General features: G+C 37.8%; 2 protein-coding genes across 2 annotated transcripts in view; one reads left to right on the forward strand and one right to left on the reverse strand.

Moving 5' to 3' along the window:
• LOC114158529 (protein tyrosine phosphatase non-receptor type 14) overlaps positions 1 to 17,383 on the forward strand; it is a 37,585-nt gene extending 20,202 nt beyond the window's left edge. The window contains exons 4-20 of the mRNA XM_028040109.1: positions 1,607 to 1,704; positions 2,937 to 3,004; positions 3,367 to 3,437; positions 4,178 to 4,265; positions 4,356 to 4,444; positions 4,611 to 4,698; positions 4,886 to 4,968; positions 6,298 to 6,358; positions 6,700 to 6,766; positions 8,480 to 8,934; positions 9,030 to 10,244; positions 11,657 to 11,797; positions 12,469 to 12,687; positions 14,227 to 14,355; positions 15,107 to 15,341; positions 15,437 to 15,600; positions 15,791 to 17,383. Coding sequence (XP_027895910.1) covers positions 1,607 to 1,704; positions 2,937 to 3,004; positions 3,367 to 3,437; positions 4,178 to 4,265; positions 4,356 to 4,444; positions 4,611 to 4,698; positions 4,886 to 4,968; positions 6,298 to 6,358; positions 6,700 to 6,766; positions 8,480 to 8,934; positions 9,030 to 10,244; positions 11,657 to 11,797; positions 12,469 to 12,687; positions 14,227 to 14,355; positions 15,107 to 15,341; positions 15,437 to 15,600; positions 15,791 to 15,919 — 3,400 coding nt within the window. The 3' untranslated portion in view covers positions 15,920 to 17,383. The remainder of the gene's footprint in view (positions 1 to 1,606; positions 1,705 to 2,936; positions 3,005 to 3,366; positions 3,438 to 4,177; positions 4,266 to 4,355; positions 4,445 to 4,610; positions 4,699 to 4,885; positions 4,969 to 6,297; positions 6,359 to 6,699; positions 6,767 to 8,479; positions 8,935 to 9,029; positions 10,245 to 11,656; positions 11,798 to 12,468; positions 12,688 to 14,226; positions 14,356 to 15,106; positions 15,342 to 15,436; positions 15,601 to 15,790) is intronic.
• Positions 17,384 to 18,274: 891 nt separating this feature from the next.
• On the reverse strand, positions 18,275 to 25,843 carry smyd2b (SET and MYND domain containing 2b). The gene is made up of 13 exons (XM_028039557.1): positions 25,580 to 25,843; positions 24,700 to 24,763; positions 23,015 to 23,125; positions 22,857 to 22,917; positions 22,454 to 22,578; positions 22,286 to 22,353; positions 21,531 to 21,633; positions 20,885 to 20,995; positions 20,482 to 20,602; positions 20,079 to 20,253; positions 18,987 to 19,095; positions 18,452 to 18,573; positions 18,275 to 18,408 (listed from the first exon to the last, which is right to left on the reverse strand). The coding sequence occupies exons 1-12, from the start codon at positions 25,747 to 25,749 to the stop codon at positions 18,493 to 18,495; spliced, it is 1,299 nt and encodes a 432-aa protein (XP_027895358.1). The 5' UTR covers positions 25,750 to 25,843; the 3' UTR covers positions 18,275 to 18,408; positions 18,452 to 18,492.
• Between the last annotated feature and the right edge of the window lie 396 nt (positions 25,844 to 26,239).

Below are 26,239 nucleotides of genomic sequence, written 5' to 3' on the forward strand. Positions count from 1 at the left end.
CTGTTATTTTATTGGTTTACAGTTGATGAAACCACAGCCGTCCAAAACCACAGTGAAACCTGTCATAGTTTGCCTTAGAGCAGCTTTAAGTTTCCTCTCTCATGTTGTACTAAAGATTTGACTCAGTTCAACATGCTCTGTGTTCCATGAACAATTACAGAGCTACAAAATCATTTAGTTTAGCTTCCACTTGGCATTCCACTAGAGTCAAAAATGAGTCAGTGGTATTTCAAACAGGGGTGATTCATTCATTCCTCACTTCTGCACCAGGCCTCTTTGGCTTTGTTCAAGAGAGCCAGAATAGTCTTGACGCACACTTTCTGTTGCACCGACCAGAAACAGAAGAATATGTCTTCTGTGTGCTGTCAGCATGTTTTCAGGCCTTCCATCAGTAAAACACAAGCTCCATTCTCATTCAGTGGATAAATGTGTCGCGCTTCAAGCCATCATAGTTTCCAGCACGGGACTTTTATAGGTTGGTGTTCAGAGACTGTGGCTTGGTGAAAAATCTAACATTAACTCCCAACAACAGTTTTGAGGGTTTCTGAGAGTTAATAAGTCACCACCCACCTACTCGGATTTATTTTACCCACAGTTTTTCTTTTAACTCTACTACCAATTCCAAGGCTGCTGTTCATTAACTTCAGAGCACTTCCGGTTTAAACAAACAGGCTTTGGCAAACTAAACATTTACTAACGAGGCTTGAAAGTAGCATAACTACATCATCTTTCTAATTTATAATTTGCCAATGAACATTTGTGCAGATGCCAGGATTAATTCTAATGAAGTGGCATGAAGAAGTTGGGTTTGTTAGTTTACAAAAATAGGGAAAATTGTCTACAATTCGTATGCTGTGTTTTAAAGAATTTGTAACCGGCTTTAGTTGATGTGGCTTTAGTTTTGAATAATTTTAGCTTGACTATGCAGAAAAAGTAATACAATTATTCTCTTTATGCTTGGCAAATTGAATAAAAGTTTCACAAATCTGCAACTGTGTTATTAGAAAACCCTGCTCACAGCTCAGTGTAGTATATCCACACCTCAGAGGAAATAATTGTGAAGTAGCTAATCATTGTCCTGTACTCTCACAATTCGTAAATATTATCCTTAGTCTGCTGCACTGGCACTTTTTTTCCCCCCTTAATCTTCTACCATAAAAACTATCCTAAATATTTTAACGGTCATATGATGGGCACTCATCAACTCTCAAAATACTTCCTTTCTGTTTTCAAAAGAAGAGTCAAATTTCTCAAGTATTATTTAGAATGCCTTTAGTCAAAAATCCTTTATTTATTTATTTTTTTACTTAAATTGAAAGTTACGTTTTAAGCTGGCAGCCTAAAAGGTTGATAAATAGTAGAAGGGAAGGAATCATGGATATCTTAAACATGACCTTTGGCATTTGTTAAATTGCTGTGAAAAAGACTTTGGTCTTTCTATACTCATCCATTTTATGTAGACAAAAACATTTGGATGTATAATATATAACTCTGCACATCAGTTATTACATGTTAACCGTACTAATTTTCAGCCTCAGTGTCATACTGAAGATTTGATCAGATTCTTTTTTTTTCCTCTTCTTAATTTACTCTCTTTTCTCTGTAGGTATCAGTATTATCTGCAAGTGAAGAAGGAGGTGCTGGACGGACACCTGCAGTGCACTGTGGAGCGGGGGATAAGATTAGCTGGACTAGCAGTACAAGGTAAAACACACTCATGGACAATAAAAAAAATCATGTGAATAAATTCCTAGAGAGATGGTGCAAACTCATTGTTGCTCGGGTCGTCTTGACTCTTCTACCTTATATGGCTGCATTCCACGAGGAGAATCCAGTCCACTTGAGTTCCTATGGTATCAATCCTAACACATACACACACAAATATGCCCTTTTAGTGCTCTCTGGCTTGTTCCTGGATGCAGTCTGTGTCCCAGCGGGGAATGTAAATAGAGTGTCTGCTTATCAGCAGCTCCAAGGTTAGCGTTATAGCATCAGGAAAAGTCTTATCTGTAAGGAGACAAGATCCTCCACTTGGCCTCCTTTTGTTCAACAAGCAGCACTTAGTGCTCAGTACAAGCGCTATCTAAGGAATGACCAGGTCATGGAGATATTTTGTTGCCCGGGGCTTTGATAATGCGTTGGACACACATTTTTGTAATCTTTTACAAAAAAAACAAGTGCAATACAAATTGTTGAATGGTTAATCTGATCAAAACAGGTAACATAAATGTATTATTACAAATTATTAGCATATTTTGCACCAAATTGTTGTTTATAAACTTCCACAAAAATAAGCTTTTAAACAGAAAAAAATTACAGAGTTATGTAATAAAGACTAAATATTTTATAGCGGTGTATAATTGTTCGATCTTGATAAGGTCGAAATAGGGATTATAAAAAATAAAACAAGCTGAATTAACTTAGACTCACTTCTTTTCAAGGTGATAATAAGTCTTTTGTACATCAAATGTGACACTTTCTTGAACTGTTATGATCAACGTTTTTTGAAGGAGTGTTTTTCCTTTATTTGCTGTAAATGTAAGACTTCATATGAAATACAAATCACCTGAAGGACTCCTCAAATGAGAATGTCATTATTTCTGTTCTAGCCCTTCAACTGACTTGTATGAAAGGAGGCTCTTATTTTATGCCATGGATGTTTTGCCACACTAGCCTATAAAGGTGTTGTTAACATGTGTCAAAATGATCACCCGAATTGCAAAGGACATTTATTAGTAATTGAGACTGCTTTAAATGTCAAATTGGTTTCAAATGTCACAAAACAATCTAAACTACAATAAAATTATAATACATTAAGCTTTCGTGCTATGTTCAATATCAGATCTCATACAAAATGATTTGTTAGAATTAAGTTTTATATATTAAATGTGTTACTTTGGTCTAAATTATTCTCATTTCTTGCCTCTGATTTGAAGCTGACTTTGGAGACTTCACCCACTTCCAATCTCAGGACTTCCTCAGAGAGTATGTGCTCTTCCCAGTGGTGAGTCCTCAAATTACTACTACTTTCCAGCTAAGGATCGCATGCCTTGTGCTTTCCATGCATGCGTTGCCTGAAGGCATGCATTCTTGTGTGCTGTTGACTCCCCTGCACACTTGATTGACAGGCTAGATTGCTGCTGAAGTGGGTGGTGGTGTTGAAATCATATGAGAACTACATGTTTTTTATTTATGCAATTACAAAAACTATTGTTGAATCTTCACGGGCAGATTGCACAGGTATCTTCTTTTTTGAGTAGTTTTATCATTTTTCTGATCTTCAGCATCTAACGCTCTACTTAGCTGATATTTAGTTTGCTTTTTGTCTTATTTGCTGTTTTGTTTGCCTTTGTTTTTTCCTTATAGAACTGGCCCAATGGGGATGAAGTGCTGGAGGAGTGGACCAAGAAAGTTGCTGAAGAGCATAAGAGTCACTGGTACTCATTTCCACATTTTAATCTGTATTAACAGTTCTGGCCAGAGATTTACATGCAGTTCAGTGCTTTGGGGCATTTTTGGGGTCACTGTGCTAGATGTGCCAAAGTTTCATCCATATAACCCAAAATGTTCTACTTGGATAATAAACAACCAAGGATAAAATTTATTGTATAGCTTTTCCACTGCCAGTGGAAGAGCAACAACTTCCAGTTTGAAACTTTGGCAGAGTTGCGTGTTCCACCCGGGTAGAAATCACAAATAATCATCATGTCTTGTTTTGCAAAAATGAAAAAAGAGCATACTAACATTAAGCATTTGGATAGACTTTGACTTAGTGCTATTGTAAATTTATGGACTCTGCTTAAGTGTGGGACTGGAAATCAGTCAGGTTAAATTAGTTTTACCATTTCTGATTATCAAATTTATCCAATATGCAGTGAGTGACTATCATCCAATTACAATGTGTATTTATGTATTTATGTATCTGAGCTACATGTATAATTACGACGTTGGATGAAATACAGAAAAAGAACAACAAATTCATAGTAGAGCACCTAATCTTGTTCATAAAATGCATTTAAGCTGATTGATGTTTGATTAATTCACCCCTCAGAGAAGACTGGAAATGAATGACATTTATTCTGAAGATTAGTGAATGTAAAAGCCTGACCTTGATTTAAATGGTGTATACACCAATAACAGGGACAGTCCTGTCTCATGCTTTGTTTCTGCCATAAAGTGGGAGGCCACCAGCTGAAGCAGAACTTTTGTACATCAAAGAGGTGGAAAAACTGGACGGTTTTGGCCAGGAGAGTTTTCCTGCAAAGGTGGCTATAAAACCAAACATATATGGAAAAAAAAAAAACGTTATTAGAAGAATAACTGTGTCTTTATTAAATGTCTTCTTTTTCCTGCAGGACAACTACACAAACGACATTTTCATCGGTATGTCTTTTGTTGGGGTGTTCGTCAAACACAGAAATGGCAGATCCATCATGCTCCACAAGTTAGTGTCCCCCCCCTTTTTTTTTTTTGCATATCTTGCTCTGATTCAGAACCCATCTTTCAGAAAGTCATGCTACTGGTTTAAATGCACAAAATCCAAGTGGTAAGATGTGTTTCCCTTTCTTTCACCATTCTTTCCTTTGGATGTATTTCCACGCGTGCAACAGGTGGAAGGACATCGGTACCATAGCACACAACAAGTCAGCCATCACAGTGGAGATAACAAGCAGAGACGACACCATCAATTTTCACATGGTGAGTGTTGTGTCTGCAGGTGCTCTTGGTATTCATACACAAACACATCCTAGGAGGTGGAAGGTTGCATCTGCATATGGGGGGATGATTTTCAATAAATGTGCTTCCAACAAGTGCTGTGCTTGTTGATGTTCTTTAAAATGTTTTTTTCTCCTGTGTGGGCGTGTGCATGTGTGTGTATCTGCAGGAGGATATGGAAATGGCCAAGTACATTGCTCGTCTTTTCACAGCCAGACACAAATTCTACAAACAAAACAAAATCTGCACAGAGTAAGTCTCGAGGCCGAGCAAAAGGCCATTGTAGAAATGAGCGCAGGAACCTTTTGAAGGTTATGTAACGGCTAAGCATACGGTGCCAGTTACATTCTTTTGCTGACTCTGTTAAAGATCTCTATAAATCCTTAAAATGAATTAACCTTTTATTGCAGTGACATAATCTCACAGTGAGACATGTAGAAAAACCCATTTTTTACTCTGAGTAAAGTTATCCAGCTGGGGAAAATCCAGGGAAATTCGAATTAGTAATGAATCACTTTAAGTTTTCATGGTGTAATATGATACATAAGCCAATATTTCTGGCTAATGGGCTGGCCAAAGACTCATATTTATCTTATGACTGTACACATTGAGCAAGGAGGTACAAATAAATCACTAAAACTTGCTGTTAGAAAACTGCAACAAAACGTTTCCATAACAACCATTAAATGCTGTTTTCATGCCAGCTGGCTTATTTGGGGTGATAGTTCATGTTCTACCATCAGAAATGTTAACATGCAATTTCCTAAGCTTTACTGGGATGAGCTGGAATGTAGTTCTTCAGTCAGATGAGAACGATGCGTTCTTTGGCACAAGTACTGAACATGTAGGAAAGTTCTTACGTATGGTGGAAGGTCCGTGGTTCTACCGGCCCTGAGAAACTTGCTAAAGTTCTTGGTGTCTTGAATTCTTGAAGCACTTTCTAGTGGCCTCTGCCAGAAATATCAACCAAATCAAATCAACAGAAATAGTGAAAAAATGGGTGTTTTTGAAGTGAAATGTTTATTTATTACAATCAGGTAAAATGTCAGAGAAAATAAAATATGATGAATTAAAAATTTATTCTTAATTAGCCTGAAAAGTATTTAACCAATAAGCCTTGGTTGTACATAAAAAGAAAAAAAAAACACTTGCATTGATCTCCTCTCTCAGCTATCACTGAAGAACAGATATTATCCTTCACCTGATTTTTACTTGTGCCACATTCTTTTTGTTGCTTTTTTTTTCAACAAAAAATCATAAGAGTTAAACATAAAAACAAAATTTCCATATCCAGTTCAAAAAAGTGTAGGAAGAAATTTTTAGTGTGAAATTATGCTCCTGCAATGAAACGGATTTATTTTTAAGTTGTTTTTTTTTTTTTTTTTTTTTTTTTTTACATTTTCTTACCATGGATGCCAATAAAAGTTTCCCGCACTTTATATTGCAGTGTTGTTAATAAATTGATTATACAGAGGTGTTTACAAAATGCTTTAATATTATTAATTTTCTTCTTATTATAATAGAGTTCTTTGCTCTATTTTCTTGTTGAATCATCATTTATGTTGTTGGTTTTCTGTTTAGGCCCACTCACTCTCCTGCGCCAATCAGAAGGAGACCCACATGGACTCATCGCCTGTCTCTGGTATAGTCTGCAACCAGTAATTTCCATTTATTGCTAATTAATAACTGTTTATAAGTGAGAAGAGAGAAAATGAAATAGTTTATTTAGAAAAGGGTTACACAATAAGCCGTGGCTCTTCCAGCCTCGGTTTGAATGTGGGTTGGTCTTAAAAGTTATTAAGGGTGTTGCTCCCAGTGAGACAAAGACGGCAGTAATTTCTGCTTCCTCTTTCCAGCAGACCAGACAATAGCTTGGCTAAAATTGTCACAGAAGATCATTTTACATCCAAGTCTGTCACATTCGCTTGATTCCTTATTTTCATGCTGTCATTTATTTGTATTTAAACACATTTCTCTGTCCAGCCCCGGCCCCAGTCCTGCAACTTCCAGTCCGTGCACGAGCATTATCAGGACATGCAGAGCTCTCAAGGTAATTGTAAAACACATTCTCGCATAGACATATTTAGAGCAAGTTTCACTGCCTTTATTTTACCACTTAAACCACAGTCCGCCTTAAGATTTTTTGCCTCCCCGACAATAACTCAAACATTTCAAGTTTGGCTAATTGTGTCTTTCCCATCAGGCGTGTGACTCATGGCCCGTTTTTTATTTTAACAGTCTCCCAGCCAATTAGAAGCCCAACTTTTTTTGTTGATGGGAGAGGGGCAGAGCAGTGACCTCATGCGTACTACGCTCTTTCATTGACTTGCTCACACAGTCAGACTGCCTTATAATCCAAATTGCTTTACTCACACTGGGCAGACAATAAAAACAAAGTGGAAAATAATTCAGGGTGTGAGACTGTACGTGGGTGTGGGATCATTCTGCTGGCAGATCTCAAGCATCACTCTTAAGTTTCTTTGTGCGGACCAAGATTGTGTATCTGCTTTCCTTTCAGATAAAATGATAGTATTGACATTTTTCTTAGTTAACAATACCATTTAGCTCCTACTTGTTTCATTTGTTTCATTAAATTAGACTAAACTCTTCTTGTAGGGAAGTGAGATATTTTTGGAGAAATTTTAAGCTGCCTTTTTTTGAAATTCTGAACTTTACATACACAATTTCTGTGTGTTTAGTAGAATCAGGGACAACATGTTGATTTCAGAGGTAAAGGGGGCGAAATGGGTGGCTTACATCTAGTGGAGGACGGGTGGGGTGAGGTTTTAAAAAAACACCTGGACTTGCACACCAGTGTTTTGCTTGTTGGCCTATCGGATTATATCTACCCTATAAACACTGTGAATTTCAAAATATGTATAGAACTACAGCTTAGAGGATTAAAGGCTATTTCTTACCATAATATGCATTTGGTCATATTTGTAAATCCTAAATATAAAACTGTGCTAAATCATTAACTAAATTTATTCTTAACATCACATTGTTAAAGGCCAGTGCTTTGCCTTTGAGTCTCCTATCTCTCTACCAGCATCTCTAGCATGTGAACACTGGTACTATTTAGGTGCAACAATTATAAATAAATGAATGATTGAATGAATGAATATACTTTACTAATCCAAAGCATATTGTTTGTACGACTATAGTCTGAAGGAAAAAAAAAAACAAACCTGTTTCACAATTATACTGTGGCTCAGGGGGAAAGATTGAAACTCTTTTGACTCCTCTGGACTTAATAAATAGCTATACGTTTTTACTATTCAATTTATCCACCAGCAAGATGGATATATAAAATTGCATTTGTAATCCAAGGTTTTATTGTATTTTTCCCACAAACTAAATGGTATTTGTTTTAAAAAGGAGAAATAGAAATGTGAACAACACAAGGTCTTCTGCCTACAGCTTTCTTTGTTGTCTTTCATTTTTGCTCCCTTGTAAATGGAGATTTGATACTTTTCCAAAGAGATTAAGTCATTTCTCCTTTGCTTTGGAAATAGCTGTTTTCTACATTTAATTGCTCATAATAGTGCGTTTATTACAACTCATTCAAGAAAGATGTGCAGTGTCTTTCAAAAAGGCTTTGCCTTAAAACTTTTTCAGATTTTCACATCTCTGTATGGGAAGTCAGTTTTGCACAACACAGTATTTTGCATGTTTCCCCCAAAAAGGTGAAAAGGAGGCTAGTAGAAATATGACGCCACACTTTGCAGCTTTATATCTTAAAATTGTCTCTTCTGTCTTGCAGACAGCATCTTCCATGAGGACCTTTACTACAAGTCGGAGACCAGTCTTGATCTTACCTTCAGAAATGGGACTGTACCCAATGGAAGCATGTACAGCAGCCCCAGTTTGAGCTCCCTCAATCGTTCCCAGACTTTCATCCCCCCTTCGCCCATGTCGTCCAACCTCAGCATCCCGGGCAGTGAGCTCATGCGTCCGGACTACATCCCCAGCCACCGCCACAGCGCTATCATCGCTCCGTCGTACAGGCCCACTCCTGAGTACGAAGCGGTCATTCGACAGAAGCGAAGGATCGTCCCCACTCACCATGACCTCCACAGCCAGTCACTCCGCAGTTTGAACATTAGCAATGCCTGTGCTTACCGTAAGCCAGAGGCTCTGGTGTACAGCCAGCCAGAAATGCGAGAGAGGGGCCCCTATCATGGCCCAGGACCCAACCCTGGACCTTACACTCCGCAGGTAGAGCTAAATCCCAGATTATGAACTTTTTTCTTCACCTTCTGGTAAAATAAGCCTTACGTTTTTGTAATCTGTAATCATTGTTCTTATTACAGATTAGCTACAGTAAGCCAGTGTCCCATGGGCACCATTCAGGGGGCCCAGCCAACAGCCATGGTCCATGTCATTCGCCCTGCATTAACGGTGTCGGAGACAGCAGTGGAGATGTTGGAAGCTCAATCTCTCACACTGTTAGCACACCGGAGCTTGCAAACACCAAACAACAAGGAGCCAGCATGGGAAATTATGCAGTTAATGCTAATATGCTAAGAAACCATATGTCAAGACCTCCACCACCTTATCCTTCTAGCTCTTTCCGCCCGGCGACCAGCACACCAGACCTGGCTAGCCACCGGCATCGCTGCATTGGAGGCAGCAGCCCAGAACTGGTCACCCGCATGGTGCAGCTCTCAGTCAAGACCTTCCAGCCAGACAGCTCGGCCGTGGTGCATCAGTCCCTGCAGGAAGTTAGTGAACCTTTAACTGCAGGCGCTAAGCACCGCTCCACCCTGGACAAGAGGCACAGCATGGAGTTCATCAGCAGCATGAGGGGAGGTGGCATCGAAGGCTTGGCGATGAAGGGTATGAACACAACTCTTCATCGGAGGAATACTCTCAGAGAGCAAGTGATGCCATCTCAACCTCAGCCGCCACCTCAGCAGCCAAAGGAGCTTCCCATGCAGAAACCTTCCCAAAATGCACCTGAGGCTGCAGTGGCGCCTCCTACTGGAGTGGCTTACCAGCATCAAAAGACTCTTTCCAATGCCACCATGCTCATACACAGCAGTGACAGTGAGGAGGAGGAGGAAGAGGAGAGGCCTGAGCTGGATGTTCAGATTCCAGGCCTTAACGACAACATCAGCATCAGCGCTCAGCTCCAGGCGGCTCTGGCTAAACTGCCTAACAAACCCCCTCCAGAGTACCCAGGCCCTCCTCGAACTAATGCCAGCTCTCAGATCCGTGGGCCCAGTCACAGCACCGCGCAGCACCATAACCACGATCAGACACCACACTGCAATCAAGGACCTATGGACCTGACTCTGACACAAGGTGTCGGCGGACCTGTGACTGGGAGTGGTGCTGGTGGGGGCGGGACGCTGACCAGAGGGGATCAGAGCGGGGTAAACGGAGCAGTGTTGGGGCCATCCATTTCAGAACCAGACCTGACCAGCGTGAAGGAGAGGGTGAGGAAAGAGCCGGTGAAAGAGAGGCCGGTGTCCGAGATGTTCTCTTTGGAAGACAGCATAGTGGAAAGGGAGATTGCTCAAAGGGTAAGAACGTTTTCACATTGCACATTGCAATCGCAGCTAATGTATTTCCTTTGGATTTCATGTGTGAGGCAAACACAATGTGGATCATTGTGGAGGAAAAATAGTTTTCATGTTTTGTGCATTTGTATTCAGCCTAATTAAGTCACTTTGTCATGACTGAAATCTTTGCCCATTCTGCAAAAAGTTTAAGTTCGATCAGATATGCTACAGATTCTTACGTAAATTTTAGAATGAGACCTGCTCATTCTAAAAGTTTTAAGACTTTTGCAGTTTTTGAAGGTGATGAGTACTTGCATGATTATGTTAATTGTGGACTCAGCAGGTAACCTTTCAAGAAAAAATAGTTTTGTCTCACTTTAGAGGATTTATACTCTTATTAAATCAGTAAAATAATAATAGTACTGGGTTAAGAACAGCAAAAAACTGCTTTTATGACTAAATGCAAATAGTCATACTGAGAACTTTCTTCCTCAGTTGAGTTTTTCTATGGGTTAGCTGACGGTATTATTTAGAGTCGTGCTTTAAGGTCTTCATCTTCCACAAAAATGCAAATAATTTGTTTTTATGTGTTATTGTGTCTCATATTTGCATTTCCAATTGTACTTAATAAGTATTTGTTATTTAGGCACAGAATCGCCTTTAATTGGACAAATGCACCTATCCTGGTACAGATGTTAAATGATATCATCTGTTGTTTACTTGCTGGTTTCACAGCTTTTGATTAGCAGTAATTTAGGTTTCAGCACATAACAAGGCAGCACTGGCCTTTGAATCCCCACAGGCAGCCAAAAGCCCGTACAAATCCCTTAGATTATTTTTTGAGTGGGGTGTTCTCGACGCAACGCTTGAATCCTGGAATGGATTTAATCACCTGTTGGTGACAAACCACTCTCTCTACGACTGACCTGGATGCAGGTTTAGTTTGAAATTCTCCCTAAAAGGCTTTACTCCTGTCTGAAGCTGCTCGCACATATATCTATCTGATATGTAGCGGTACCCAACCCCCGACCCTCAAGCCCTCAAGCTGTTGTTTTGACTGTCCCACAGAGGATGAAGGAGGCGGGGCTGTCTTGATGGCTTAGCAGCGTTGCAGATTAGGCAAAGTAATCCTTGTTGGAAGGAGGGACTGTGCAATGTTGCTCAGAGTTTGACAAAAGTGGATGAGCTCCTTATAAGAAAGGAAGCTTCAGAGGTAGGTGGATAAAATAAAGAAGAACAGACATTTAAAAGTGTGTTAGTAAAGATAAATATGGGCAAAAGAAAATGGAACACATGACTGTTACCACAAGTTTTGATCCATGGACTGGCATTTAAAGCTCCATCCCCAGTTCTGTTCGTACACATGTGGAGGCAGAGGTCACTTGCCTTTGCTGCCAGTAACCATGACACCTGGATTTTCCTCTCTCTTGAAGACGCTGGAAAGACAGAAGATGTCCGTGGATTCCATGAGGAGGCCACTGATGATGGCGGCGCTAAACGGCCTTTATGTGGCGAGGATGCCCGTCGCCAAGAATCAAGCTGAGGAAGGTGCCAAGTCGACGTCAGACGAACGGGTAAAATTTTTGCTTTCATCAAAACATTGTGATGCGTCTTGAAGAATTAGAATAATGTCCTTCATGCTGGTTGAACTCCAACAAGATGATTGGGAGCCAATGTCATACAAATATTTATTTAGAAGAAAAAAGAACCACTTGACTGATTTCAAACTCATTCAGCCAATTATACAGAACGCCAAGCTCAATTTCATTCATTTTATAAATTTTTTGTAAAACTTTTGTTTACCATGAATCTAAAATTTCAACTCGTTATTCTGTTTGCTCCATTTTTGATTTGGAGGACTGTGAAACCCAGTTTTTGTCCCAGGCGGTTGCCAGGCTAACGGGGGCAATCCCCTAAGTGGGCTGTGGAACGCGTGGCATGGTGCAGCTTATCGTCTCTGGGCTGGCTGCTATGTAAAGAATGTGACCCGGCAGAGTGCGAGCGAGAAAAAAAGAAAGAAAAGATAGTCTGCTCTCCCAGACACGACTAGCCTAATAAACACACACGGTCTTAATAATGAACGCTGTAGACTTCTACTTTGCTTTCAGCAGTGGCAATGCACTTTAAATGTTTGAAGTTCTCCGATACCAAAGGTCTTGCTCCGAAATGCTCGGGACTTAACAACCTCTTGTTATGAGTGGTTTGTAAGAGGGTAACCTAACCTCTTCCATCTGATCAACTTCAGTGTGAAACCTTAGAGCTGAAGCTGGAGGAGGACCGGGTCTTCACAGAGTACGAGCAGGTGCCCAAGAAGAGGACCGACTGCCTTCTCACCACGGCAACGCTGCCCGAAAACGCAGAGCGCAATCGATTCCGCGATGTTGTCCCGTATGAGGAGAACCGGGTCGAACTGGTACCCAACAAAGAGAACAACACGGGCTACATTAATGCCTCACATATCAAGGTGCGTTCAGTGCATCAATGGTAGACGGGAAAATGGTTTTAGGGAAGATTACAGCAGCCATATTTATGTGACACCACTGTCACATAAAGATTCCCCATCTGATGGGAATCCCTTATTCTCAGTGCAAAAGTAAAAAAAAAAAACAAACAAGCATTTTCTGCAATTCAGCATAAAGTTAATTATTTTATTATTTTCACATTCTTAAATGTTAAATATTAAAAATATAGTCTAAGCATTTATTAAGAAAAACATCTTTTTAAAATATGGCTTTGACATGTGTCATCCTCCATATAGTTTGCTTGAGACAAGTTTTCTGATTTTTCACATTTTAAACATGTTTTTTAAAATTACATAAATGTTTTTAAAATTAAATTTAGTTTCATTTTAATTATTTTATTATCTTAATAATCGTTTATCTTTTTTTTATTAATAATTAGTTTAATTTATCGTCATATTGTTTTTATTATCTTACTTTATTTCACTTTCTGTCTAACTTTCTTATTTGTCTTTTTATCTACTTCTATTCATTGTTTATTTATTATCATACTCACATACTACTGTAGCCAGCACAGTGAGCTGACAGAAATCAGAGCTTTCCAAATAGTTAAGCGTTACTTTGTTTCTGTGTGAGCCGTTTTATCCTGCTTTTGCTCAGACTGTGTGGTGGCACATTATGTGTTCCCTTTGAGAACAAGGCATCCTGAATTTTGGTTATTTTAGTTTTTGTTATAAACAAATGAATACAAATCCACACAATGGAAATTGTTGCTTTAAAAAAACATTCAAAAATCAAGTTCATCTGTATAGCTTTTCGGACAACAAGGTCAAGCCCCTTTGCAGCACGCATACGTCCTAAACTAAGTAAAGAATAAAGTTAATTAGTTTTCTTCTCTGATCAGTTAGAGAAGAAATTGATTAGGTTTTACTTCGGAGAAAAGTGTGAAAGCAGTCATTGCTTTCAGAACTTTAATCCCTCCAAGTTCTTGGAATTACAAAAGAATGTTGTCCAAACTCCAAACATCTTAAGCGACTTGAGTTGCCCTCATTTTTTCAACGCTGAGAAAAATAAACTCAGTGTAAACAGCAAATTGTAGGACACAATCGTTTGTTTTATTTAAATATGCCTAATCAAAGGTGCACCTTCGTAACCTCTGACCTCTCCATTAGTAAAAATGACTCTATGTTAAATCACAAAGTTCCTTGAAGAATCAGCTGTGATGTGCTTGTTATGCAACAGCGCTACACTCTGGAATTTTCATAAGATTACATTTTGTCAGTTTTGCTTTTGCTTTTGTCTCATTTTATTATCGGTAAAGGAATTAACAAGAGTATAAGATAAATGAAAAAATGACCTTGGGTTTGAATTTGAACTCCTTATACTGCTCTCTAGTGGTACATAAGGAAACTATCCGTGCATTTCACATTTCTGCCTATTAAGGGTGTTAAATTTATTCTACTCTAAATAAAATTTTAAAGACATTGAAATGTATTAGTTGTTCTAATACCCTCTTATTGGATTTTGTCTGTTGTTGTTCCCAGGTTATGATTAGAGGGGAGGAGTGGCACTACATTGCCACGCAAGGCCCACTGGCCAACACCTGTGGTGACTTCTGGCAGATGATCTGGGAGCAGGGCGTCAACGTCATTGCTATGGTTACAGCAGAGGAGGTAAAAGCACATTAAACTCTGAGGGTTTTTTTTACATTTTGCTACAATCTTCAATATATTTTATTGGTATTTTTTCTGATAGATTGACATAAAATATTGAATAATTCTAAAATAGAAGAAGGAGGTGATGAAGATTCTTTTACAAATTAAAATTTTTACGATTTTTTTTGTTGCAAATTAGCTCAAAATGGCTAGTCAGTCATATTGGATGGAAAGTACCAATTTTCAAGTCTTGACAGAATTTAAGTCTGGACTTTGACTGGACAAGTCTAACAAAAACCGAATAAACTATTTAAGTTGTATTTAGTCATTGCCCTGCTATAGGATGGAGTTGCTGCCCAGTCAAGTCCTTTGCAGTCTCTAACAGATTTCCTTGCTTTTCATTTTGTTTCATCCATCTTCCAATAAACTCAGACCAGCATCCCAATCCCTTCAAAAATGTTTTGAAGTGCACAACTAATAGTTGTCTTGTTGACAGATTGTCCCACATGAGCTCTTGTCTCCGCCACCCCTCCAGGTTTACATGTGTCTTTTGACTGCTATTGTGGTCAATGTGTTTCTTTTAATCTAGACTAGAAACATGTCCACTTCAAGCTTCACTTATTATTTGCCATTGACAAGAATATTATTGATGTATTAGTTTTGTGTTTGGTTTCTTCAGCATTATGTTGGTTATTGACTTGTGCAAGAAAAGGTTACAAATGACCGAAGTAAATAATTAATGCACTATTTTTATCAATCTTTCACCCAGGAGGGCGGCAGGTCCAAGAGTCACCGTTATTGGCCCAAACTGGGCTCCAAACACAACTCTGCCACCTACGGCAAGTTCAAGGTGACCACCAAGTTTCGCACAGAGTATAACTCCTACGCCACCACGGGTCTGAAGGTCAAACACCTGCTGTCCGGCCAGGAGAGGACGGTTTGGCACCTGCAGTACACCGACTGGCCTGAGCAGGGCTGTCCTGAAAATGTTCCTGGTTTTCTCTGTGAGAGGACTTGTCTTATTGTCAATACCTTTACTAATCAATGTCTAAAGACGCCACCTACCAGAACGCCCACCTTTTCTTTTTTTTTTTTCCAGCCTACTTGGAGCAGATTCAATCTGTGAGGAGGCACACCAACACCATGCTGGATACCTCAAAGAGCCTTAATCCTCCAGTGGTGGTGCATTGCAGTGCCGGCGTGGGTCGCACCGGTGTGGTGATCCTGGCTGAGCTTATGATCAGCTGCCTGGAGCACAATGAGGTGTGTAGATGATGGCTGTAACTAAGCTGCAGTTGGTGCACTAGTTTCAGAGTGGTGGAAATAAACCTGTGGTATGAGTCACCAAGGAAAAGATTTAAAAATATGAGGGGTGTCAGGAAACCTAATGGGCCTTTTATGTATCTCTTTTCTATGACTAACATCAACCTCCATCGTCTTTGTTTCCTTTTAGCCAGTGGAAGTTCCCACCATGTTGTCAGAGCTGAGACATCAGAGGATGCTGATGGTGCAGACCATCTCCCAGTACAAGTTTGTCTACCAGGTGCTCATCCAGTTCCTCAAGAACTCACGCCTCATCTGAGATGGACTCCTCAGTGTTCAACTAAACGATGAGATCAGCACTTCCCAGTTAGATCTAGAAAGCTGATGAGTAGAAGATACAGAGACTCGCTGAGCTTTCTACTAAGCAGTTTGTACATTTTAGTAGAGTTTAAAGCAAACTCCTCTTAAAAAGTGTAAACCCCCCCACCCCCCGAAAAATTAACCACTTTTCCATTTCATATTCAGATTTAGCTCTTTGTTTTTCCCATTGCATCTTGATTCTGTTGTTTTTCTATTGACCGTACATGTAACTGCGTCGTCTCCATGTAGGTCAGGTGAACAGGCAGCTTGTTGCTGTGAGCGTGAATGTGGGAAGTTTCCTACCTGCTACATGTTTTTACAACAATCTTAAAGCCAGTGTTAGGACCTGCAATATGCTGCATGAACAGTAGGTTGCAGCAGTATTACTACTCTAAACTACATTTTTACTCTGGTTTGCCAAATTGAGTATAAGTGTTCATTTGTTTTCAACACAATAATGATTAATGCAGCAAATTCTTTACTTCAATATTGTAACAAGTGTTTTTATTTATTTCTATGAAGACTGTGGTCACCTTCACTTTGCCATTGGCAGACATGCTGTTCTTCTGAATTTGTCTTAACCTTTTTTTGTTCTGCTTTTGGTGAAATTTTCCTTAGATTTCTTCAATTTTCATGTGAAGATTTGCCAGCTAAGATGTTTTGTGTGAGCCTAAGCAAACACAAGAACATTTCAGAAATAATATATTTTGTTTTGTTATACTTTTCAAACCTTTATAGTGCTTAAATTGAAGATAATTAATGGTTTTACAATTGTGCCTTATTGAAAATGAATTTGTTGATTTCTTAAAAAAAAAAAAAAGATATTTAATTGGTTGCTTCAAAATTTCAATCATATAGCTTTTTTACTCTGAACAAAATAAAAGGCACAACACATCTTGCCAAGAGAAGAAAATCTGATGCCTATAAAACCCTAAACCCATATGTTTCTGCTTTTCTGAATTGTACCTAAGCTAACTATTACGCTGTACAAAACAGTCATGTCCAAATGTTTTATATAGTTTGCTTTTATTGACTTGGTAACTTTAAAATACCGAAACATAAACTATGCATGCATTTTTACATTTCAGTGTATATATTTTAGTATGTGATCTCAGATATGTATGTATAAGCTTTATAAAATTTTGATATTCAAGGGTTTATTTTGTTGCACTTATTTTCTATTCAACAGTATTTTTGTCACTTCATTCCAGTTTGTTTGTATATTTAATTTTTGCCCCACTCTCTTTTGTTTTGGCAAAAAAACCCCTTCAAAATATGCTTCAAATTATATGTACATATGTTTCTGAATACGCATTTTCAGTGCATTAAGTTTTGTTTTCTCTCCCCAGACATGTATTGAGCTGTTCTACTTGCTTATTATGCAATAAAAGCATTATTTTTCTTTAATTTCTGAGGCCCTGAATTGAACTGTTTCTTTGTGACATTATTTGAGTTTTATCTCTTATTTATTAACAACTTGATCCCTGTTGTGGAAAAAAAGAAATGGTGAGACATTCTTTCTTGGACTTCTAAACATGTACAAAGTATGAATTTGCAATTCCAAACAAAACACATGATTGGTTGGTTGGTGTAACCTTGTTTTGCACACAGACCAGCTACTTCTCCATTATGTGATTTGATCATGAACTGGATTTGTTAATTTATTTTGTATAGTTTGTTTAAAATTACATATAAGTAACTTAAAATGTATTCAATTTAACCATGACGTAAAAAGTAATAAAACCTCCAAAAAATATCAAGAAGTTAAAATGAAGTCCAAAGGAAGAGAGAAAGTGACATTTAAATAATGTGTATTTTGCCATGAAGTGTTCATATGCTTACTTTTACACATACTTTCACAATCTGTTCCATAATAAATTGGCTTTGATATAAAAAATGTTCTGTGTTTTTCACCTTAAACAGCTTCAGGTCTTCGTAGAAGCGTCTGCACCCTTCTAATATTTAGCGAATTTTCCAGGAGAGCAACAGTGAGGTTGGGCACTGATGTCTGAAAGTCCTGCATTGGATTCGTTGTCTAATTTATCATAAAGGTGTTTGGCAGAGGTCAGGGGTTTATGCTGACAGGGAAAGTTCTACACAAAACTCACTTGTCAGTATGCATGCCCAAGTGCTTGTGGCCATGGCAGTGATTGAAACACCATCGATTTAAAGGCTGAGTGAATACTTCTGGAAATAGTGCCTTTGCCAGTTGAGTAATTGTATTCATTATTTTGACCTACTAATATTGAAGTTTATATATATATATATATGCATATATATATTTTTTACAGTAAAGAAATAATCACAAAAACAGTTGCACCTGGAAAAGTCACTTTAGTGAAATTAGTGTGGTAAGAAACAATTTCACTCCATAACATGGTATACAACTTCACTTTACATAGCTGCATGACACCAAATGTACATATATTGTTTTGGAAAAAATCCTTCCTCCTTCTTCATGAGCAAAGTAAAAATAAAATAAAAAAATCTCAGTTCTGTGAAGCTCGGATCAAATCAGTCCCAATATTGTCTTCACTTTTGTCCAATCTCTTTACGCAAGTCTTTGAGGAAAGGGTGATTCTTTCCATGAGCCACCTCCATTATAGCCATTGCCTATCCAATAAGCAAAATATTTGTTTAAAGTAATTCACATAGTTTCCACATAGATGTATATTTAACCTGTGACGGCTAAAGTCAGCAAATTTCCAGCTGTATTTTCTTTGTGTCAGTGTTAATTTAGACAACAAAACACTCTTATCACACTTCTTGTCAACAAAATGTTTTTCCTTCATCAAAATATTCAGGTTAAAAAAACACGAACACTTAGGCTGACTGTAACCGAAAAAATGAGACAAAAATACTGGTGGTAAATACAGTTCAATCAAATCTGGGACTAAATCTAAACGTCCAGTCAAACTTAACACTGCTTTGTGCAAACATCCCATTTACTATTTAACTCATTGTCTTATCAGAAGAAAGCAACACAAAATGCCTCTTTGTGCAAAGTTTAAATAAATCCATCTTACCTTCTTGAGAGCACTGGTGCCCTCTGAGTTCCTGTCCATATTTATGTAGATTCTGCCCATCTTCAGGTACATTGAGGACACATTCAGCGAGTAGGGGGGATAAAGCTTGCTGCATCAGAGAAATCATGTACACCAAATTTACAGAAATGATTAAATAAGCTAAAGGAAATCATCTTTTAGCACATTTATTTATTTATATGATAGAAAAAATACTCTTATGGCCAGGTCTAAAAGAACTGGGAGAAATATTAAAAGTTGAAAGCAAAAGTCTGTAATCCTTTAATTTAGATTATGAATGTTCTAACCCCCCCCTCCACCCCCCCAAAAATAAAACAAAAGAAAGATTTTGATGTAACTTGAAGAGAAGTATATATTTTATGTAAATTTTCTGATATACAGAAAGTGTTTATTTCCTACAAGAGCGAAAAACCACAAAATAAGCAAAAGCACAAAGCCCTCCTCAATCCACCTTAAAAACCTGCTTGTTGTCTCAATCAAAAATGTGAATGTTTAGATTAACACAATAATCTGAAGTAGAGTGTAGCTGATGAAAACCAAATTACATTACAGAGCCCTTGAAAAGTATGTTTTGTCAGATTAAAAGTAGATTCAGACTACAAAGGTTCATATATTTATTTAGTAATCCAACACAAAAGTAGCCTACAAGTGTGAATTCATTGGTAAAGGAAACACTTGCAAAGACGATAGAGACTAAATTGAATTCAACAAAGAATTGATTCGAGGTTAAACATAAATCTAGCAACGCTTTAAATTTTAAATTGTAACATTTTTAAAAACTATACATCATTTTCCTTCCTCTTCACATTTTGAGACCAATTTGTTTTGGTCTCTGACATTAAGTTCTTGTTGCAATGCAACAAAAAGCTCAAAAGGCGTGGATACTTTTTTAAGACAGTCCAAGACACCAATATAAAATTAAAAAAGGACCCCTGCAGGTAAATGGTTTAATTGAATAATTGTAATGTTAATTCCATCATTCACATTTTTAAACAAGAAAACAAGGTAGCTAAAACAAAACTGTACCTATCTGCACAGCATATTTTCACCTCTACACTGTGTGTATTTTGATACCTGTAAGGTTTGAGGATCTTCTCGCCGTATCTGATAGCTCCGTCTGCATCCTGCATGTAAATGCAAACCCCCATGGCCTGGTATATCATATGGAGCATGTAGACGTTGGAGTCATCAAAGACCGCTCCCATTTTCTCCAGGCTCTGCTCGCACATGTCCAACAACTCACTAGGAGGTGCTACTGAGTCAAGGATGCATACACACAAGCTGAGCTAAGGCTTCACAAGAGTCTTTAAAAGTTTTTGTTTAGCTCTTCCAGTTTTGCCATTTTAAAGAAAGATGTGCATCAGTTATCAAGGACATTAGATATTAATTCAGGCAGTAAGTTTTTAAGATGCATAGCAATGAAAATATATATGTTTATTATTTCAAAGTTAATAATGCTTCTTTGCTGAAAAGATATTTTTGACACGTTTTAGGGCCCTGAATTCCCTGACAGAGTTCCTGGCGTAGCGGATCATGTTGTCGACCACATGTGGCTCAACTGGATCTCTCTGCTTGCAAATTTTCAGCTTTGCCTTATCCTGTGGATGAAACATGTCAGAAAATCTTCATATAATTATCAAGGCACAAAAGACATCCATCTATGGTGCTCTTCATATTGTTAGCACCCCTAACAAGTCTTATACATAAAACTAAAACATTCCCTCATAAAATTTAAAAAAATTAAATGCTGTTTTTTTGTTTTTTTTACTCTTGAGATAATAATACATGATTAATATTTTTAACAAATCATTACCAGAGGTGCCAATAAATGTGGAGGGGGCTGAAATTTTATTTTGCATTTACTATTCCTTGTGCCTTACTTTGGACTTGGTTTTGCATTCCAAGCAGTCACAGGTGAAGTAATAGCATTCCCTCAGCCTGTTGTTTCGATCATCTGTTGGATAAAGGAGGTCTATGTAGCTGATGAGAACCTAGTGGAGATTTAACACACACACATTTACTACAGAGCATGTTCTCTGTCCTTGAAATTATACTCATTATTTGCTGCCCTATAATCACATACAAATATAACATTATGAACCAACCACCTGTCATACAACACTTTCAAACTGCTGCCTTGAAAAACTCGTGAGTGAATTTCCATTTACCTGGCTGAATATTTTCTAGAACATGAGTTTTTTTTTAAAGATATGACTAAAATTCTGCAGAACCATTTCTTAGACATGTTGTACATCTAAATGCTAAATGCCAACCCCAGATTAAGGTTAATGATTTAATTATTTGTCAATTATTGTAAGAAAGTGGCAGAAAGAAACTTTTAAAATCATTGTCACCATTGGATTTTCCTGGAAACTTTCCAGTTGATCAACTCAAACTCTTTCACTCAACTTAAGTCTATAACACGGTTCACTATAAGTCATTAAACAACAAGCATTCCCCACACACTTGATGCAAAACTAGACCAGGATGTGACCTCCTTTAGTGGCATTCATGCCTTTTCCTCACTTCATCTCCAGGTTTCATGTCCTGCACCGCCCGGACTTCAGCAGACGTGCCATTATATGTTACTATGACGCTGGGAAGACAGCTGTGGTTTATAAGTGCCACACTGTGGGTGAAAAAACAGGTTGTAAATAACAGCTTTAATTTGGATAAAACACACGTTTTACTTAACATTGATCACAGCAATAACATGAGTAATTGATAACGTCTATTCTTTTTAACTCTGCAGAGAGGTTCTTGACTAGGAAGAAGCACACACACGCCTCCAAACTGTACATTAATAAGTTACTCAGAGACAAAGATGGCTGTGAGTTCTAATGCATAACGCATAAAATAAGCCCTGTGTTGTATATATGGATGAGGAGAAAAGAATGAGCATGGGTTCAAAGGGTTTTGGAAAATTAATAGTTAATTGCAATAGTCATTGTGACTTGCACTTGTCAAAACATGTGCACCTAATGGCAGGTTAGAATTGTTGCTGCAATGACGTGTAGTGATGTTCATCCCTTCATGACGCTGACAAGCTTATGAGACATATATGGTGTTTTCTCCTCCTCAGGGAGGCTGAAACTGATGGTGAAACCTCCATAGATCTATAGTGAAGTTCTGCAGATTATGAGGAAACATTCTTGTTTAGATGTGACACATGTGGGAGTATTGTTATTATTATGATTTTGGATGGTCAAGAAAGCAAAATATTTACTATGTTATAACAGCATTTCATGCTTGTTAGCATGCATATGAGGCTTTCTTCTTACTCTGGATAGACTGCAGTACCAATGTGGGAAAGTTCGTCATCTTCTATTGTAAAACCATTACAAGCAACCTGTTAAATACAAACCATCGGAATAAATGAAAAATATGAAAAACGCTATCTGCTCACCTAAATCAATAAAACACAAGAAATAAATAAGTCTTTGTGGTACCTGGGAGTAGAGTGTAAGCAGGTCTTTGTGGTCAGGCAACTCCAAATGTTTAGGGTAAAACCGATGGAGGGCAGCAATGTCAGTGTCGGTTCTTTCTTTTTTTTCATTATCTTCATCCTCCAAATCTGTTGCAGTGAGGTAAATGATAGGTATTTAACAGTAAATATTTCAATGTTTCCATTTTGTCACCATTTAACTATACATATACTCATACAGTGTATTATAAAGTCTTCATACCCGTTGAACTTTGCCACATTGTGCCATATTTGTAAAGTAAATTTTTGTCAATTCTTCTTTTCAAAATATTTGAACCTCTCCTGCGTTAGATAATAGAAGTAAAAGTCTAGTTGCCATAAAAAGCCTTTAAGCTCTTTATCAGTATGTAATAAAAGTTTTTACTCACGCGACTGCAGCTCTTCAATGAGCAACATCTTCTCCGAAACACATCGCTCTTTCATCATTTTCTGATTTGGGATAAGCACATTTGACATAATGTTATTGAAAAAAGTACTTGGTTGAAACAGTTCAAAAATACTGTTTTTTTTTCATGTTGAGACCGACCTTCTTAGCAAGGATTCGAGCAACAAGGCGGGTCGTGTCTGACGGGCACCAGTTCTCTCCAAATGCATTCATAGCTGAACACTCCAGCTTGTGCATGGCCCAGTCTCCTTTCTTCACGAAAAAGCACATAAAATACCTCATACTTGATCAGGCAACAAAGAAAACGTTTCAGCAGGTTTATCTATTTTACAGTTTGCATCAGACTTTGGCATTATTGATGAAACTCTCTCTTTTGATTCTTGTGTCAAGCAACATTTAAACAAACTAAAACCGAAGCCCGGTTTCTTTGTAGAAACCGATTTTGTTGTTGCCACTTTGATACCTGTCCTTGATTGTGCAGACATCATTTACAGGAATGCTTCTACCAGCTGTCTGACACAGAGACAAAGTCTTTCAAAGTGCTTTAATATTAATTACAGGAAGTAATCCTCTCACCCATCAAAGCACTTTGCATTCTTTAGGCAACTGGACATCATCATCCATATAGAAACATCTCTTTGGAGTAACTTAATATATAAATCAATACTTAGACTGTTTCTGTCATTCTTTTTATATCCTGTTAACGGTGCAATCTGCACTCACAGGACTTTATAACCCTCTATACTCCATCTGTCCCATCAGAGCTGGGTAAAATGGTCACTGAATATCCCAACCCCCCAACAGCAACACCTAAAACTCTGCAGCGTATTCACTCTCTTTAAATTTCTTCTCAACACACTGTTTAAGTGACAAATATTTGTTTCTTGGCATCAATAGTCTCCTGTGTTCAGTTGTGTTTTAATGTGGCTGTTTGCGTGAACAAATCCCTCAAAAAATGAGATTCTGGTTCTCAGTGAGGCTTGCACATGTGAATAAATGTGTAATAGAAAATAAATAAATTTAAAGAAAAATACTTTCATTTTAAAGGCTGCAGGAATGTTGCTCTCAAACATCCAGTTTATTGCTCATGGGGCTGCTGGAGTTTTGATTACATTAGCAACTACACATGCAATAGAGGTACTGTACCTTGCAGCAAAGAAAATGAATTTTATATCAACAGAAAAATTAGAAATATGTTAACTTTATAACTTTAGAATATCTTAAACAACCAGTGGCCTCCCAGTGTATTCTGAGATTCAACTTAGTTTAAGTTGAATTCTTTTTAATTTACCATCATCAAGACATAGTTTAGCTTGTAGCTGCATTAGAAGAAAAGATTATCACCAACCAAAGAATAACTTCATCGCTCTGTAGCTGAATACTAAATGCAGTACTAAAAATAAAAGAGTTATGCTAAAAAGTAACTTGATATTGGACCATCTGTTTAAGTCATAGAATGGAAACACAGATCCTCCTTCAGGATTTGAAGGTTTCCTGTGTGAAAAATGGTCCAAAATCACAACTGAGAAATAAAAGCAACCTATTTCTCCTTGTTGAAGTTGTCATCAGGTTTTTGTGGGAGGTCTTAAATAAATTCTACTAAGCATGTTTAAATCTATTTTCCCTGAGTTTATTCCATTTGATCGCACAACACACATAGCATCATCTCTAACCTCTGTGATGTTTTTGTATGTGTGGCCTGGATATGTTGCTACAACCATCTGGTGATAATTTCTTGTCAATTGTACCTTTAAAAATGTATTTAATTAGAAAGTTGTTGATATGTTCAATATGTATTTTACCCACTGTGTCCTAATGTTTCCTACCTGGCACTTTGCATTGCAGTAAAAAGCTTTCTTGCACTTCCCGCATCTTGCCAAGCCTTCTTTCCTATAACAGAAAGGTTTATTAGAATTTGGAAGGCATCCAGTAGAGACAATTAAATACTATCAAACTTCCAAAGAAATAGATTGGTTGATCTATTATTAAATTGCACATCATATGTCATTTGTTCGCAGGTTTTAGGCCGTTAATCACTTAAAACTAGTCAATGAACCCATATTTAAGTACTTATTTGATTGCATCTGATTTTTACACTGTATTACACTGCAATGAGTGTTTCGTATCACAATCGTTTAAATGTCATGCCTCATGGACAAGAGCAAGCTGTTGCTGGTGGCCTGCAAAAGAGTTTTCAAGCATTCTGTGGTATTAATAGATCTGGCCTGAAGTCGGACCAGTTGTCTCCGTGACATAGAAACAGCAAAGCAGTCCAGATTTCTGAGACATTTTCAGTGAATTAACTAATCTGTTTTTAAATTAGTTTATGGGCCTATGCAGATATATTCTGACTGATAGAACGAGTTCATCCTGGGAAAATTTGTAACTTATTTATAAGGTGGTTTTAATGAAACAACAATACATGCTGATCACATTCTCATATTCTGTTACAATAATGAAATTACAATCACAGTAGTGGATTTGACATTATTTAGAAGGTAATGAGGCAGATGAGTAGGCTATATATCCATGCCACAGAAGGAGGAAGCACAAGCAGAACTAAAATAGATTTTATGCTGTGACAGTTTCTATGGCTCTGATAGATCTAGAGTTACTGAGTTAAGATTCAAGTTCAAAGAGACACTTAAAGTTGTATTCATTCATTAATAGTAATAAATAAATACATTAACTGTTGGGCTTCTTTACCTGGTGAAGCAGAACTCACAGTAGTTGCCTCTCTCTTCGACCGACAGCACATAGGAATATGGTGGGCTGGAAAACAGGAGCTCTCCGACTTTAAAGGCCTTGGTAACCCGGAGTCCTCGTCCCTTCCCAGGACTGTCGAACTTCTCAATTCCCTCAATGAGACCGGTCATTGCTCTGTAACTCTGGCAGCTTTAACTACTTTCAGTGTGAGCCTGGGCTTTGTCAAGAGGAGTGGGGTGTGGCAGAAAATGCTGTTAAGTGCTGGCATGTCACCCTACGCTGTTGCAATTTTAGGCTTCGGTAATGGCTCTGACTGTACCCACTAGTGTTGGACCCAAATTTACACATTATTCAAGGATGATAATTTAATGATTCTACCTAAGTTACTTTATCATGCTTTGGGGCCAGTTGGCCAAATCCAAGCCAAATCAAAGCATGATTTGGCTTGGATTGCAGTCAAGTCAAATCAATAATCTTATTAAAATGCATAAATCTCAATGAGAAAGAGAGATAAAGAAAAAGGGGAGATAAAGACAGAAAAATAACAGTCAGAAAAAAAGGAGAAAGCAATAATAAAAGACACGTTATGCTACACTAGTAATTTTCTTTTATTTCTTAGCTCATGAGGTTCTCATTCTCTGTCCTTTATTGTAGCCACAT

This window comes from Xiphophorus couchianus, chromosome 15, assembly GCF_001444195.1.
Source record: "Xiphophorus couchianus chromosome 15, X_couchianus-1.0, whole genome shotgun sequence".
Lineage (NCBI taxonomy): Eukaryota > Metazoa > Chordata > Actinopteri > Cyprinodontiformes > Poeciliidae > Xiphophorus > Xiphophorus couchianus.